The following is a 15,463-nucleotide window of genomic DNA, read 5'->3' on the forward strand; positions in this document are numbered from 1 at the left end:
CTTTTCCACAAGCCTATCTTGTGAATGCAGCTTAAATTTGTGAATTTAGTGTTTATTTGAATATCATAATCTATTTGTCTTAATATCTTGTTTTCTTAGACCATAAGCCTAGAAAGCTTAGAAAAATCCCACATTCAAGGAGGTACTAAATAATTTAATAAATTATGATAATGGGTATTTTCAGAAACCTATTTTTAGAGAGGCTGTGTGTTACCAGGAAATGTTTCTTATTTTTCCCATATTTCTGTGTCTAGCTGTGGAGTAGAATGAGAGTTGTACACCCCAGTGTTGACAAGTAATGGGAAAGTCTTCCTTTGGCTAGGTAAGCTGAGATCCAGATCTGTAGTTTGCTTTAAGACAGTGAAAGATCACCACTACGTTAGTATTCCGTCTCAGAGGAGAAGATGACTAATTTACATGAATCATTTGATCAGTATACACATTTTCTTTTAGTGATTTTAGGCTCTGGAATGAAGGGAAATTTAGAATGGCCATTATGTAGGTCTGTAAAGTCAAGAAAAATTTAAGGTGGCATTAAGTTCTAAGAACTTATTTTATTAAACTGAAATTTGGTGATCTTAAAAATTTGGATTTATGGATATTAAAAGATTACAACATGCTGCCTTTAGTCTCCTAGAAATTTCTCTAGGGTTCATGTTTTCCTTGGGAGAACCTTAGGTAAAACATTTTTTTTTTTTGTGATTTGTAAGGTCTTTCAGAGAATAAATGAACAGAACTAGTACCAGAATTGTCAGTTTGTAATTCTGCTATTACCAACAGCATTTTCAACAAAATGGGGTTTCATAAGATTTATTTATATTGGAACTTTCCTCTTGTTACATAGTTGTTCCAGGTTTCTTATGGAATACCTATTAGGCTATTAATATGAATAAGTGAGTAAGCTACTAAGCTAATTAGTTATCAATAGTCAATAAGCTAATAGGACTTGCTTATCATTAGAATATATATTATACATGCTTGTGTATAATGTATATTATAAAAGCCAAACTGGACATTTGGAAACTTAAAAACCTATTTTTACTTTCTTTAGTAATGTAGCATACATTAGAAGATTTTATTAAGTTGTTTTATATCTGATATTTCCCCCTTTTCTCCCAGTGAGTTTTTAGCAGAAGACAGTCAAGAGAAATTTTGGAATTTTGTAGAAGCCAGTCAAAATATTGGATCATCCGATCATCACGGTAAAATTGAAGCAAATGCTTCTTTGACTTTGGTATCTGGGAAAATATTAGGAAAAAATGGTCTCTTTCACAGTATTTATGGCTTAGTAATTAAAGGAAAATGTTTTTATCTTAATGACTAGAGTTGTGATGGTAGTCAGCAGAGCCAACACAAACTAATGCTTTTGAAGCAGTTTATCACTTTGTCTATAAGTAATACCTTTGATTTCTTTCTCCCTGCTTGTTTTTGTTCTTTTGTATTATTTTATTAGAAGTGCTATATGAATATTTTATAGAAGTCAAATTCATTTAAAATCATTTAGTATTAACTTAATTACCATTGATTTGATTCCCTTTTTCTTTTCTTATGAACTAATTGCACAGCTGATCTATTCTCATTAGGTTTGTTATCATTAAGTTAGTGCCATCCAAAATGTTTCCTGTTACGCCTGCCAGCCCCCACAGCTTGAGTGCTGAGGTATCAGATGAATGCCAATGTCAACTGTATCACTTGTTTACAGTTTATGATGTGCATTCACACTTTCTATTTCAATATAAGCTTTATGGATATTTGTAGTATAAACATTACTAGTTAAAGATGCAGATAACTTAGGTAGCTAAAACCTTGAATGTTACGCTGACAGGCCTTGTTGTAGAGCAAATGTGTGAAAACAAAGTGATTGCTATTAGTATTTAACTGAATTGATTTTAACTTTTTGATTTTTAGTTAAAATAATACAAATTTTAAAAGCCAAGTCTGAATTTCTTTTTTGTGATATTAGTACATAAAGGTTTGTGCAAGCATCTGTAGTTTGAATTACATAATTTAGAGTCAACTGGAATTGTTTGTGTTACCAAAAAAAATCATTTTACTTTTAGTTTACAGTTTCATAAAACAAATTTATTGAAGTGGGTTTTATAATGAAATTTGAACTCTGATATTTAAAATGAAATTTCCTCAATATAAATGATAATGTGTTCTTGGTTAAAGTTGGGGTAGTATGAATTCTTGAAAGTGATCATAAAAGAGTGTTAAATATTTTATTTGAAATATTATCCATTGTCCCACCACCCAAAGGTATTGACCATTAACAATCTGGCAACATTTTAAGTATTTCTTTCTGGTGTCTTTTTCTGCTTAGAAGATGCTAATGCCATATAGAACCTTTTATATTTTACTTTTTAAAATGTTAGTTATATTCCTTAAAAATACTTTTTGATACATAATATATGATTTAATAGTCAAGCTTTTAAAAGGCTTATAAAGAAAAATCTTGTTCTTTCCCGGTCCCCCTCCTGTTTCTCCCTTGCTTTTTATAACTGTTTAAATTATTTTGTTTAGCCTTCAGTGTTTTTTTTTTAAATAAATACATCATATGTATTCTTATTTCTCATTCTTTCTTAACAGTAAAAAAGATAGCTCACTATGTACAGTTGACCCTTGAATAACATGGGTTTGAACTGCATGGGTTGACTTATACTCAGATTTTTTTTTCTGTGAATACAGTGTAGTACTTAAATGTATTTTCTCTTTATGATTCCATTTTTTTTTTTTTTTAAGATTTTGTTTGTTTATTTGACAGAGAGAGAGAGAGCACAAGTAGGCAGAGCGGCAGGCAGAGGGAGAGGGAGAAGCAGGCTCTCTGCTGAGCCGGGAGCCCGATGCGGGACTGGATTCCAGGATCCTGGGATCATAACCTGAGCTGAAGGCAGCCGCTTAACCGACTGAGCCACCCAGGCACCCACTCTCTCTTTATGATTTCTTAATACATTTTCTTTAGCTTTATTATTATATGCATAAAATTGCATATAACATACAAGATGTGTGTTAATTTACTTTTATGTTATCAGTATAGCTTCCTGTCACCTATAGGCTATTAGTAGTTTTGGAGGAGTCAAAGTTATATGTGGATTTTTTTTTTTTTTAAGATTTTATTAATTTATTTGACAGACAGAGATCACAAGTAGGCAGAGAGGTAGGCAGAGAGAGGGAGAAGCAGGCTCCCTGCCGGGCATAGAGCCTAATGTGGGGCTGGATCCCAGGACCCTGAGATCATGACCTGAGCCGAAGGCAGAGGCTTAACCCACTGAGCCACCCAGGCACCCCTATATGTGAATTTTTGACTGATGGGGCAATTGATGCCCCTAAACCCTGTGTTGTTCAAGGTTCAACTATATATTGCTTTGTACCTTGCATTTTAACAATATATTCTGGGGAGTTTTTCATACTGGTACATATTTTTTTTTTTTTTTTCCAGCTCAGATAGTTTGTTCCAGTTGTTAAATGCTTCTTCCCAAACTACAGTTTTGTTAATATCCTTTTATACTCTGTACTTCCTCATCACACTGCTCAGTTTTGTTGGGTTATTTGAGTGAATAACAAACATATGGTAGGCACTGGGGATACAAAGATAAATACAATAAACCTTCTGCCTGTGGGGGCTCAAAAACTATTTGGAGAGAGGTAGGTAGTGAATAAATAATTTTGTAAATGATGTGGTAATTGAAAGAGGTAAGCAGAGAAATAGTATAGGATCAAAGAAAAGATGTACTTGTTCCAGTGAGGCATGGGGTAGGGCTTGGGAGTGACTTTGCAGAGTAGGTGATGTCACAGCTGAATTCTTGTGGAGGTATGTAGGAGTTAGTCATCCAGGTAAGTGGGATAGATGCAGTCCAGGTAGAGGGAATAATGTGAACAAAGGGAAGAAGAGAGGAAGAGTCCAATTACTTCCTGTATTCTAGGGAATTCTAAGCATTTGACAACAGTTCCAGATAGGAGAGTGGTAACATTTTGCCACCATATACCTCTGTAACACATAGCTTTATACTTTATGAACTATCTTATTTGCATATATCTAGTCATGTGTAATTATTTTGGATAATGTTCTTCTTTGACAGGTACTGATTATTCCTATTATCACACAATATTAGAAGCTGCATTTCAGTTTCTGTCACCTCTACAGCAGAATTTGTTGAAATTTTGCTTGTCCCTTCATTCGTATTCAGCTACAATTCAAGCCTTCCAGCAGGTAAATTCAGTGCTTAGAGATAAGAGTATTTTTTATGGCTGGTATAACATGATGATTGGATATATTGTGGTTGTGATGGCATTGTGTTACAGAGCTATAACTTTTCTGATTGAAATTTCTGAGGATTTGTTTATAAATAGAAAACAAAGCTGGCATTAAATCTTCAGATCACAGGTTTTTTTTTTTTTTTTTTTAGTAAAAAAACATAATTTACACTGTTTTCTTTTTTAAAAAGAAAAGAAAAGAATATCCACACATAAATGAAACTACCAGACTTTTTATATAGCACAGCATTGGAGATACAGCCTTATTAAACCAATTGACCATGAATCAGATCACAGCCGTAGATCTAAAAGCAGTTCTCAGGAAATTCAGGGGATGGGAAATACAAAGCAATATCACAGGGGTAATAAGAGTATCTGGAATGTAGGAAAATTTGTAGTTAAATGATCTGATTTCTCAACAAATGTTATAAGGAAAGAAAGGAGGGAAGGAAGAACTTCAAGAGAGACTTAAAATATGTGTCATCTTAATGCAGTGTGTGGATCTTATTGGATTTTGAGTTGAACAGACTGCCATTGTAAAAAAAAAAAGGAATTGAAGATGAGCATACACCGATCATATATTTGATGTAAAAGAAATGTTAATTTTAAAAACACTGTCTTATTATAAAATAAAGGAGGCATAGAAAACCACTCACAAGAAATATGTAGTATAATGAATTTTTGCGAAGTGAGTACTCGTAATTTTCCCCCAGGTCGAGAAGTAAAACTTAGCCAGGCCCTCTGGCAGCCTGCCCTTTTTGTGCTCTGCTCTTATCACGGCTACCTTTTACCCTCCCAACAGGAGGGTATCAACCTCTGTTTGAAATGACTTGCTGCACTTCTTTATCATTATATTGCCTGAGTGCATCTCCACACAATAGTTTAGTCTTGCTAAGTTTTAAAAATTTTGATAATTGTTTTTGGTCGGGGGCATTGAATTTACAGGTTCTTCTTCTATTCCTTTCTTTTCTTTGAATAATTTTTTTTGCCGTCTGTATTTTGTTGATCACATGTTGGTACTCATGATGCAGTTCAACTTTTTCTCTGTCTGTTTCTGGCACGTTGGCAGCTGATCTAGAGGCTCAGTGAGAATTGTGTTTCATCCTTTTGGCAAGTGCATAGGTAGTGTTCTGTTTCATTAGGAGATGCTTAATGTCTTTCTTCTCTTTTTGATTTAGCAGTCAGTCCTGCTCTATGCTTAATCCATTAATTCTTTGTGGAATGTAAAGTGGTGACTCTCATTCTTTTTTTGTTGTACATACCGTCACCTGGTGCTGTTTATGTGGGGAAGACAATACATCCTTGAGTCTTTCCTGCCATTTACCAGGTTTTTGAATGAGTTTGGTTCACTAGAATCCTTTTACTTTAACTATTTAGTTTTTTTGTTTCAACTTTTTTTGGTGGGAAAATGTAGGTAAGGTAAGATTTATCATCTTGGGCATTAATTTAAGTGTGCAGTATGATGGTATTTAGGACATTCTTATTGTTATGCAAACATCACCATCATTCATCTTCAGAACTCCTTTCATCTTGCAAAACTAAAACTTTATATTCCTCAAATAATAACTTTCCATCCCCCCTTACTCTCTCCCCCTTGGCTGGTAACCATCATTCTATTTTCCATCTCTGAGTTTGCCCATTTTAGATACCTCATTTAAGTGGAATTGTACAGTGTTTGTCCTTTTGTGTCTGGCTTATTTCTCATAGCATAATGTTTTTAAAGTTCATCCATGTCGTACCATGTATCAGAATTTAATTTCTTTTTATAACTGAATGATATTCCATTGGATGTATATAACACATTTGATTTCTCCATTCATCTGTTACTGGGCATTTGGATTGTTTTTTCCTTTGGCTATTGTGAATAATGCTGCTTGGAACATTGGTTTATGACTGTCTGGTTGAGTCTCTGTTTTCAGTTCTTTTGGGTGTATACAGAAGAGTGTAATTCATGGATCATGTGACAATTCTGTACTTAACATTTTAAGGAATTACCAAACTGTTTCCATAGCAGCTGCACCATTTTACATTCCCACCAGTAATGTATCAGGATTTCACTTTTCCCACATACTTCCCAGCACTCGGGTTATTTTCTGGTTTTTGATACTGGCTGTCCTCATAGGGGGGAAGTGGTATCTTGTGGTTTTGATTTTCATTTCCTTAATGACCAGCAATGTGGAGCATCTTGTCATGTGTTTATTGGCCATCTGTGTTTCTTCTTTGGAGATTTGTCCTTTATTTGTTGTTACCCATTTTTCAGGTGGATTGATTTTTGTTGTTGTCGTAGGAGTATTTTTTTTTTTAAGGATTTTTTATTTTATGCATTCGACAGACAGAGATCACAAGTAGGCAGAGAGGCAGGCAGAGAGGCAGGCAGAGAGAGGGGGAAGCAGGCTCCCTGCCAAGCAGAGAGCCCGATGTGGGGCTCGATCCCAGGACCCTGAGATCATGACCTGAGCCGAAGGCAGAGGCTTTAACCTACTGAGTCACCCAGGCGCCCCTGTTGTAGGAGTTTTTTTTTATATACTCTGGCTTTTAATCATTTATTAAATATATACTTGTCAAATATTTTCTCATGTTCTGTGGGTTGCCTTTTCACTGTTGGTAGTGTCCATTGAACACAAAATTTTTAAATTTTGATGAAGCTTTTTTATCTTATTTTTGCTTTTGTTGCCTGTGCTTTTGGTGTCGTATCCAAGAAGTCATAACCAAATCCAGTGTCATGAAACTTTACCCCTATGTTTTCTTCTAAGAGTTCTATGGTTACATATTATCTCTCAAGTTAGGTCTTTGATCCATTTGGAATTTATTTTTGTATATGCTATAGAGTAAGAATCCATCTTCATTCTTTTGCCTGTAGATATCTAGTTTTCCCAGCATCATTTGTTGAGGGACTGTCCTTTTTCTATTGATTAGTCTTAGCACCCTTATTGAAAATCAGTTGAGTGTATGTATGAGGGTTTACTTCTGGGTTTTTATTCCATTGATTGATATGTCTTTATTTGTGAAAGTACTATAATGTATTGATCACTGAGCTTTGTACTAACTTTGGAAAACAAAGTGAGTATTCTACTGAGTTCTTTTGATGTAATGCTGGTAGTCTTTGATTGCTTCCTTGCTCTCTGGGTATGGTAAGTAGTTTCAGATTTATCTTGTATGTCTCTGGCCATAGATTTGAGATCCACTATTTCTGTAGGAGGCTCATTAAAATTTGTTTGCTTGTTGTTTTCTTTTGGTAGGAATGGTATTTTAAGAGCACAGTCTAGGCACTAGGGATACGCACTGCAATGGGTTGGTCATTGTATTTAGGACTCTTAAATGGGTAGAGGTAGGAGGTGACTACTTGTATATCTAAAGGCAAAATAGATAGAGCTATGTAAAGATGAAATACTTCATGTGTTCATACTGATATTTCCAATTCAAATTAAGGACTATTTTGTTACTGCTATAGGTCTTTTCTTCCACACTAAGAATATGGGTTCTCAAGGTTATAAGGGATGGTAGAATTAGACTATCTTGTGGTTTACTTGTTTGTTTTATCCATGTTACATACATAGTAACCTTAATAACAGTAGTCCTTCCATTTCCACAATTACATCTTCTTCTTTCTTTCTTTTTCTTCCTTCTTTTCTTTTCTTTCTTTTCTTCTTTTTTTAAAGTAAGCCCCACGCCGAGTGCAGAGCCTAGTGTGGGGCTTGAATTGAGGTCAAGACCTGAGCTGAGATCAAGAGTCAGACTGACTGAGCCACTCAGGTGCCTCCACAATTACATTTTTATAAACAATTAAAAATTTTTCTTTTGGCTTAGTGATCCCCATTTTCCCTTCCCCCACTTTTAAAAATGAATATATTCTAACCTAGAGCATAGATGTTTCATATTAGAGTATGAAAGTATTAGAGAGTATGTTTCATACTCTCTCCTTGAACCCTCATTTCATCTTAGTTCTATAAGTCACATCTTTAATGCTCAACCACCAGTCCTTTTTTTTTACTTGCATGATTTATTTTTTTTTAAATTAACATATAATGTATTATTAGCCCCAGGGTACAGGTCTGTGAATCTTCAGGCTTACACACTTCACAGCACTCACCATAGCACATAACCACCCCAGTGTCCATAACCCATCCATCTTTTCCCTACCCCTCTCCCCACTGCAACCCTCAGTTTGTTTTGTGAGATTAAGAGTCTCTTATGGTTTGTCTTCCTCCCAATCCCATCTTGTTTCATTTTTTCCTTCTCTACCCCCCAAACCCCCTACTTTGCCCCTCAAATTCCTCATATCAGGTATATCATTTGATAACTGTCTTTCTCTGATTGACTTATTTCGCTCAGCATAATACCCTCTAGTTACATCCACATCGTTGCAATGGCAAGATTTCATTTCTTTTGATGGCTGCATAGTATTCCATTTTGTGTGTGTGTGTGTATGTATATATATATCACATCTTCTTTATCCATTCATCTGTTGATGGACATCTAGGTTCTTTCCATAGTTTGGCTATTGTGGACTTTGCTATTATAAACATTTGGGTGCCCTTTCGGATCACTACATTTGTATCTTTAGGGTAAATACCCAGTAGTGCGATTGCTGGGTCATAGGAGGTAGCTCCGTTTTCAACTTTTTGAGGAACCTCCATGCTGTTTTCCAGAGTGGTTGCACCAGCTTGCATTCCCACCAACAGTATAGGAGGGTTCCCCTTTCTTTACATCCTCGCCAGCATCTGTCATTCCCTGACTTGTTAATTTTAGCCATTCTGACTGGCGTGAGGTGGTGTCTCATTGTAGTTTTGATTTGTATTTTCCTGATGCTGAGTGGTGTGGAGCACTTTTTCATGTGTCTGTTGGCCATCTGGATGTCTTCTTTGCAGCAATGTCTGTTCATGTCCTCTGTCCATTTCTTGATTGGATTATTTGTTCTTTGGGTGTTGAGTTTGCTAAGTTCTTTATAGATTTTGGATACTTGCCCCCTTTATCTGATATGTCGTTTGCAAATATCTTCTCCCATTCTGTCAGTTGTCTTTTGGTTTTGTTGACTGTTTCCTTTGCTGTGCAAAAGCTTTTGATCTTTATGAAGTCCCAATAGTTCCTTTTTGCCCTTGTTTTTCTTGTCTTTGGGGATGTTTCTAGGCAGAAGTTAGCTGTGGCTGATGTCGAAAAGGTTGTTGCCTGTGTTCTCCTCAAGGATTTTGATGGGTTCCTTTCTCACATTGAGGTCTTTCATCCATTTGGAGCCTATTTTTGTGTGTGGTGTAAGGAAATGGTCCAGTTTCATTTTTCTGCATGTGGCTGTCCAATCTTCCCAACATCATTTGTTGAAGAGCCTCTTTTTTCCATTAGACATTCTTTCCTGCTTTGCCAAAGATTAGTTGACCATAGAGCTGAGGGTCCATTTCTGGGCTTTCTATTCTGTTGCATTGATCTATGTGTCTGTTTTTGTGCCAGTACCATACTGTCTTGATGAAGACAGCTTTGTAATAGAGCTTGAAGTGTGGAATTGTGATGCCACCAACTTTGTCTGTCTTTTTCACCATTCCTCTGGCTATTCGAGGTCTTTACTGGTTCCATATAAATTTTAGGATTATTTGTTCCATTTATTTGAAAAAAATGGATGGTATTTTGATAGGGTTTGCATTAACATATAGATTGCTTTAGGTAGCATAGACATTTTCACAATATTTGTTCTTCCAATCCATGAGCTTGGAACATTTTTCCATTCTTTGTCTTCCTCAATTTCTTTCATGAGTACTTTATAGTTTTCTGAGTACAGATTCTTTGCATCTTTGGTTAGGTTTATTCCTAGGTATCTTATGGTTTTGGGTGCAATTGTAAATGGGACTGACTCCTTAATTTCTCTTTCTTCTGTCTTGTTGTTGGTGTATAGAACTGCAGCTGATTTCTGTGCATTGATTTTATATTTTGAGACTTTACTGAATTCTTGTATGAGTTCTAGCAGATTTGGAGTGGAGTCTTTGGGTTTTCCACATAAAGTATCATATCATCTACAAAGAGTGAGAGTTTGACTTCTTCGCTGATTCAGATGCCTTTAATTTCTTTTTGTTGTCTGATTGCTGAGGCTAGGACTTCTAGGACTGTTTTGAATAGCAGTGGTGATAATGAACATCCCTGCTGTGTTCCTGACCTTAATGGAAAAGCTCTCAGTTTTTCTCCATTGAGAATGATATTCGCTGTGGGTTTTTCATAGATGGCTTTGGTAATATTGAGGTATGGACCCTCTATCCCTACACTTTGAAGAGTTTTGAGCTCAAGAAAGGGTGCTATACTTTGTCAAATGCTTTTTCAGCATCTGTTGAGAATAGCATATGGTTCTTGTTCTTTCTTTTTATTAATGTCTTGTATCACATTGATTGATTTGCGGATGTTGAATCAACCTTGCAGCCCTGGAATAAATCCCGCTTGGTCATGGTAAATGATTCCTTTTAATATACTGTTGGATCCTGTTGGCTAGGTTGATGAGTATTTTTGTATCGGTGTTCATCAAGGATATTGGTCTGTAATTCTCCTTTTTGATGGGGTCTTTGTCTGGTTTTGGGATCAAGGTAATGCTCGTCTCATAAAATGAATTTGGAAGTTTTCCTTCCATTTCTATTTTTTGGAACAATTTCAGGAGAATAGGAATTAATTCTTTAAAAGTTTGGTAGAGGACACCTGGGTGGCTAATTGGGTGGGGCCTCTGCCTTCGGCTTGGGTCTTGATCTCAGGGTCCTGGGATTGAGCCCTGCATTGGGCTCTCTGCTCAGTGGGGACCCTGCTTCTCCCCCTCTCTCTGCCTGCCTCTCTGCCTACTTGTGATCTCTCTCTCTCTGTCAAATAAATAAATAAAATCTTAAAAAAAACCCAAACAACTTGGTAGAATTCCTCTGGGAAGCTATCTGGCTCTGGGCTCTTGTTTGTTGGGAGATTTTTGATGACTGCTTCAATATCCTTACTGGTTATGGGTCTGTTCAGGTTTTCTATTTCTTCATGGTTCAGTTTTGGTGGTTTATATGTCTCTCGGAATGCATCCATTTCTTCCAGATTGTCAAATTTGCTGGTGTATATTTGCTCATAATATGTTTTTTATAATTGTTCATATTTCTTTGGTGTTAGTTGTGACCTCTCCTCTTTCATTCATGATTTTATTTTATTTTTTTTTTAAGATTATTTATTTATTTATTTTGAGAGAGAGACAGTGAGAGAGAACATGAGCGAGGAGGTCAGAGGGAGAAGCAGACTCCCCATGGAGCTGGGAGCCCGATGTGGGACTCGATCCCGGGACTCCAGGATCATGACCTGAGCCAAAGGCAGTCGTCCAACCAACTGAGCCACCCAGGCGCCCTCATGATTTTATTTATTTAGGTCCTTTCTCTTTTCTTTTTGATAAGTCTGGACAGGGGTTTATCAATCTTATTGATTCTTTCAAAGAACCAACTCCAAGTTTCGTTGATTTGTTCTACTGCTCTTTTGGTTTCTTTTTTATTGATTTCTGCTCTGACCTTTAGATTTCTCTTTTGCTAGGTTTAGGCTTTCTTTGCTGTTCTTTCTCCAGCTCCTTTAGGTGTAGGGTTAGGTTGTGTATTTGAGACCTTTCTTGTTTCATTGAGAAAGGCTTGTATTGCTATATATTTTCCTCTCAGGACTTCCTTTGCTGTGTCCCACAGATTTTTAACAGTTGTGCTTTCATTATCATATTTTTCCATCAATTTTTTCAATTCTTCTATAATTTCCTGGTTGACCCATTCATTCTTTAGTAGTATGGTCTTTAGACTCCATGTATTTGAGTTCTTTCCAACTTTCCTCTTGTGATTGAGTTCTATCTTCAGAGCATTGTGGTCTGAAAATATGCAGGGAATGATCTTCGTCTTTTGGTACTGGTTGAGACCTGATTTGTGACCCAGAATATGATCTGTTCTGGAGAATGTTCCATGTGCACAGAGAAGAATGTGTATTCTGTTGTTTTGGGATGGAATGTTCTGAATATATCTGTGATGTCCATTTGATCCAGTGTGTCATTTAAGGCCTTTATATCCTTGTTCATTTGCTTGGATGATCTATTTCAGTGAGGGGGGTGTTAAAGTCCCCTACTATTATTGTGTTATTGTCAATGCGTTTCTTTGATTTTGTTATTAATTGGTTTATATAGTTGGATGCTGCCATGTTAGGGGCATAGATATTTAAAATTGTTAGATCTTCTTGTTGGACAGACCCTTTGAGTATGATATAGTATCCTTCCTCATCGCTTATTATAATTTTTGGCTTAAAATCTAATTTATCTGATACAAGGATTGCTACCCCAGCTTGCTTTCTTTTTTTAAAAATTTATTTATTAAACAGACAGAGATCACAAGTAGGCAGAGAGACAGGCAGAGAGAGAGGAAGGGAAGCAGGCTCCCTGCTGAGCAGAGAGCCCGATGCGGGGCTCGATCCCAGGACCCTGGGATCATGACCTGAGCTGAAGGCAGAGGCTTCAACCCACTGAGCCACCCAGGTGCCCCCCAGCTTTCTTTTGATGTCCATTAGCGTAGTAAATTGTTTTCCACCCCCTGACTTTAAATCTGGACGTGTCTTTGGGTGTAAAATGAGTTTCTTGTAGGCAGCATATTGATGGTTTTTTTTCTTTTTTTATCCATTCTGATATCCTATGTCTTTTGATTGGGTCATTTAGCCCGTTTACATTCAGGGTAACTATTGAGAGATATGAATTTAGTGCCATTGTATTGCCTGTAAGGTGACTGTTAACTGTATATTGTCTCTGTTCATTTCTGGTCTACTATTTTTAGGCTCTCTCTTTGCTTAAAGGACCCCTTTCAGTATTTCCTGTAGGGCTGGTTTGGTGTTTACAAATTCTTTTAGTTTTTGTCTTGGAAGCTTTTTATCTTTCCTTCTATTTTCTTTCTTTCTTTTTTTTTTTTTAAAGATTTTATTTATTTATTTGACAGAGAGAGATCACAAGTAGGCAGAGAGGCAGGCAGAGAGAGAGAGAGGGAAGCAGGCTCCCTGCTGAGCAGAGAGCCCCATGTGGGACTCGATCCCATGATCCTGAGATCATGACCTGAGCCGACGGCAGCGGCTTAACCCACTGAGCCACCCAGGTGCCCCTCTCCTTCTATTTTCAATGATAGTCTAGCTGGATATAGTATTCTTGGCTACGTGATTTTCTCATTTAGTGCTCTGAGTATATCATGCCAGTTCTTTCTGGCTTGCCAGGTCTCTGTGGATAAGTCTGTTGCCAATCTAATATTTTTACCATTGTATGTAGCAGACTTATTGTCCCTAGCTGCTTTCAGGATTTTCTCTTTGTCACTAAGACTTGTAAATTTTACTGTTAGACGATGGGGTGTCACCAGTAGTCTTTTTGCCACATGTCTTTAGTTAGTTGGCTTTTCTGACTCTTGCTTACTGGTAGATTCCTCAAGAGGGGCTCATGGGAACAATATTTCCTCAGTTTTGCATGTTTATATATGTTAGATATAAAGTTCTTGCTTTATATCTTCTTTTCTATGCTTGAACATATTTCTTTTTCTTTTACCATAAAGTCTTCTTGGAGAAAGTTGGGTGATAATCTTATTTTCTTTCTCTTAAAGTCTCTTGGTCCTTTTGTCTAGATCCCTGAAGGATTATTAATTTTTCTTTAATATGGCTTATACTATATTCTAGTGAATTATGATGTTGAAAAAATTGGAGAGTGATTTTCCTGGGTCAGTATTCTCAGATACCCAATATGTACTTACTAATAGAGAGTTTCAGATCATTTTTAATTTCAAGAATGGTTTCTTAAAACTTAAGTTTTTTCTAGTCCCTTGTTTTAGAATTCATATAATCTCTCCCTGCATGTTGAACTTTCTTTGCCTAGCTTCTTTGTTACTTTCTCTGAATTGCTTTCTCTTTATTTCTTTTTGATTTTTAAATATTTCCTTCTTCTGTCTTCTGTTTCTCTAAGTCATTACTTCTCATGTTTGTTTTTGTGCCCCTTCTAGTTTAGTCTCAATTTCTGCAATGATTTTTCTTTCTTCTTCTTTTTTTTTTTTTTTTAAAGATTTTATTTATTTGACACAGAGAGAGACAGTGATAGAGGGAACACTAGCAGGGGGAGTGGGAGAGGGAGAATCAGGTTTCCCACTGAGCAGGGAGCCTGGTCAGGACCCTGGGATCACAACCTAACTGAAGGCAGACGCTTAATGACTAAGTCACCCAGGCATTCCTTGCAATGGTTTTTCTTTATAGATTTCTTTTCTCTTGAGTCTTTCACCTCACTTCTGAGTTTTTCTAATGCTGCCTTATGTTCTTCATTATGTCTAATATAATTTTTTTGATATATTTTAACTTGTTTGAAATAGTAGTTCACATTTCCATTTTTTGGGGGCTGTGTTTTTCTGACACGACTTTATTAGCTATGCTGTCCAATATAGTAGTCAGTAACCATGTGTGACTGTTTAAGTTTAAATAAGGTAGATTAAATGAAGTAAAAAATTTAGCTCTTCATTTGCATCAGCCAAATTTCAAGTGTTTGATGGTCACCGGTGATAAGTGACTACCTCATTGGACAGTGCAGATGTAGAAGATTTCCGTTGTTGCTGAATTTTCTCTTGTACAGCCCTCATCCATAAAAATGTTAGGGCGCCTGGGTGGCTCAGTGGATTAAAGCCTCTGCCTTCGGCTCAGGTCATGATCCCAGGGTCTTGGGATTGAGCCCCGTATCGGGCTCTCTGCTCAGCAGGGAGCCGCTTCCTCCATCTCTTCCTGCTTCTCTGCCTACTTGTGTTCTCTGTCTGTCAAATAAATAAAAAAAATCTTAAAAAAAAAACAAAGATGTTATTCTATTCTGACCCCCTTCTCTTTTCTTAGCTTTGTGTAGGATTTGACGTTGAGACTTTTCAGCTCCTTTTGATGTGAAATTGGTTTTCCTTATCTTTTAAAGGTTGGCATGGCTCCCTCTTCTTTTGATTTTAGGTAGTGTTAAAAAGAAGTATGGTGGGGATGCCTGGGTAGCTCAGTTTGTTAAGCGGCTGCTTTTGGCTCAGGTCATGGTTCCAGGGTCCTGGGATCAAGTCCCACATCTGGCTCCTGTCTCAGTAGAGAGCTTGCTTCTCCCTCCCACTCTGCCTACTGCTCTCCCTGCTTGTACTCTCCCTCTCTGTTAAATGACTAAATAAAACCTTAAAAGACAAAAAAAAAGAAGTATGGTGGTTTAAAAAAATGGTGGCATGGTTTT

General features: G+C 36.7%; 1 protein-coding gene across 2 annotated transcripts in view; it reads left to right on the top strand.

Annotated features, from left to right (window-relative positions):
• UGGT1 (UDP-glucose glycoprotein glucosyltransferase 1) overlaps nt 1-15,463 on the top strand; it is a 135,093-nt gene that overhangs the window by 9,573 nt on the left and 110,057 nt on the right. For both annotated transcript variants that reach the window (XM_082690328.1, XM_082690327.1), the window contains exons 3-4: nt 1,120-1,202; nt 4,080-4,210. In XM_082690328.1, coding sequence (XP_082546454.1) covers nt 1,120-1,202; nt 4,080-4,210 — 214 coding nt within the window. The remainder of the gene's footprint in view (nt 1-1,119; nt 1,203-4,079; nt 4,211-15,463) is intronic.

The sequence above is a fragment of the Mustela nivalis genome (genome assembly GCF_964662115.1).
Source record: "Mustela nivalis genome assembly, chromosome: 11".
In the NCBI taxonomy this organism is placed as follows: Eukaryota; Metazoa; Chordata; class Mammalia; order Carnivora; family Mustelidae; genus Mustela; species Mustela nivalis.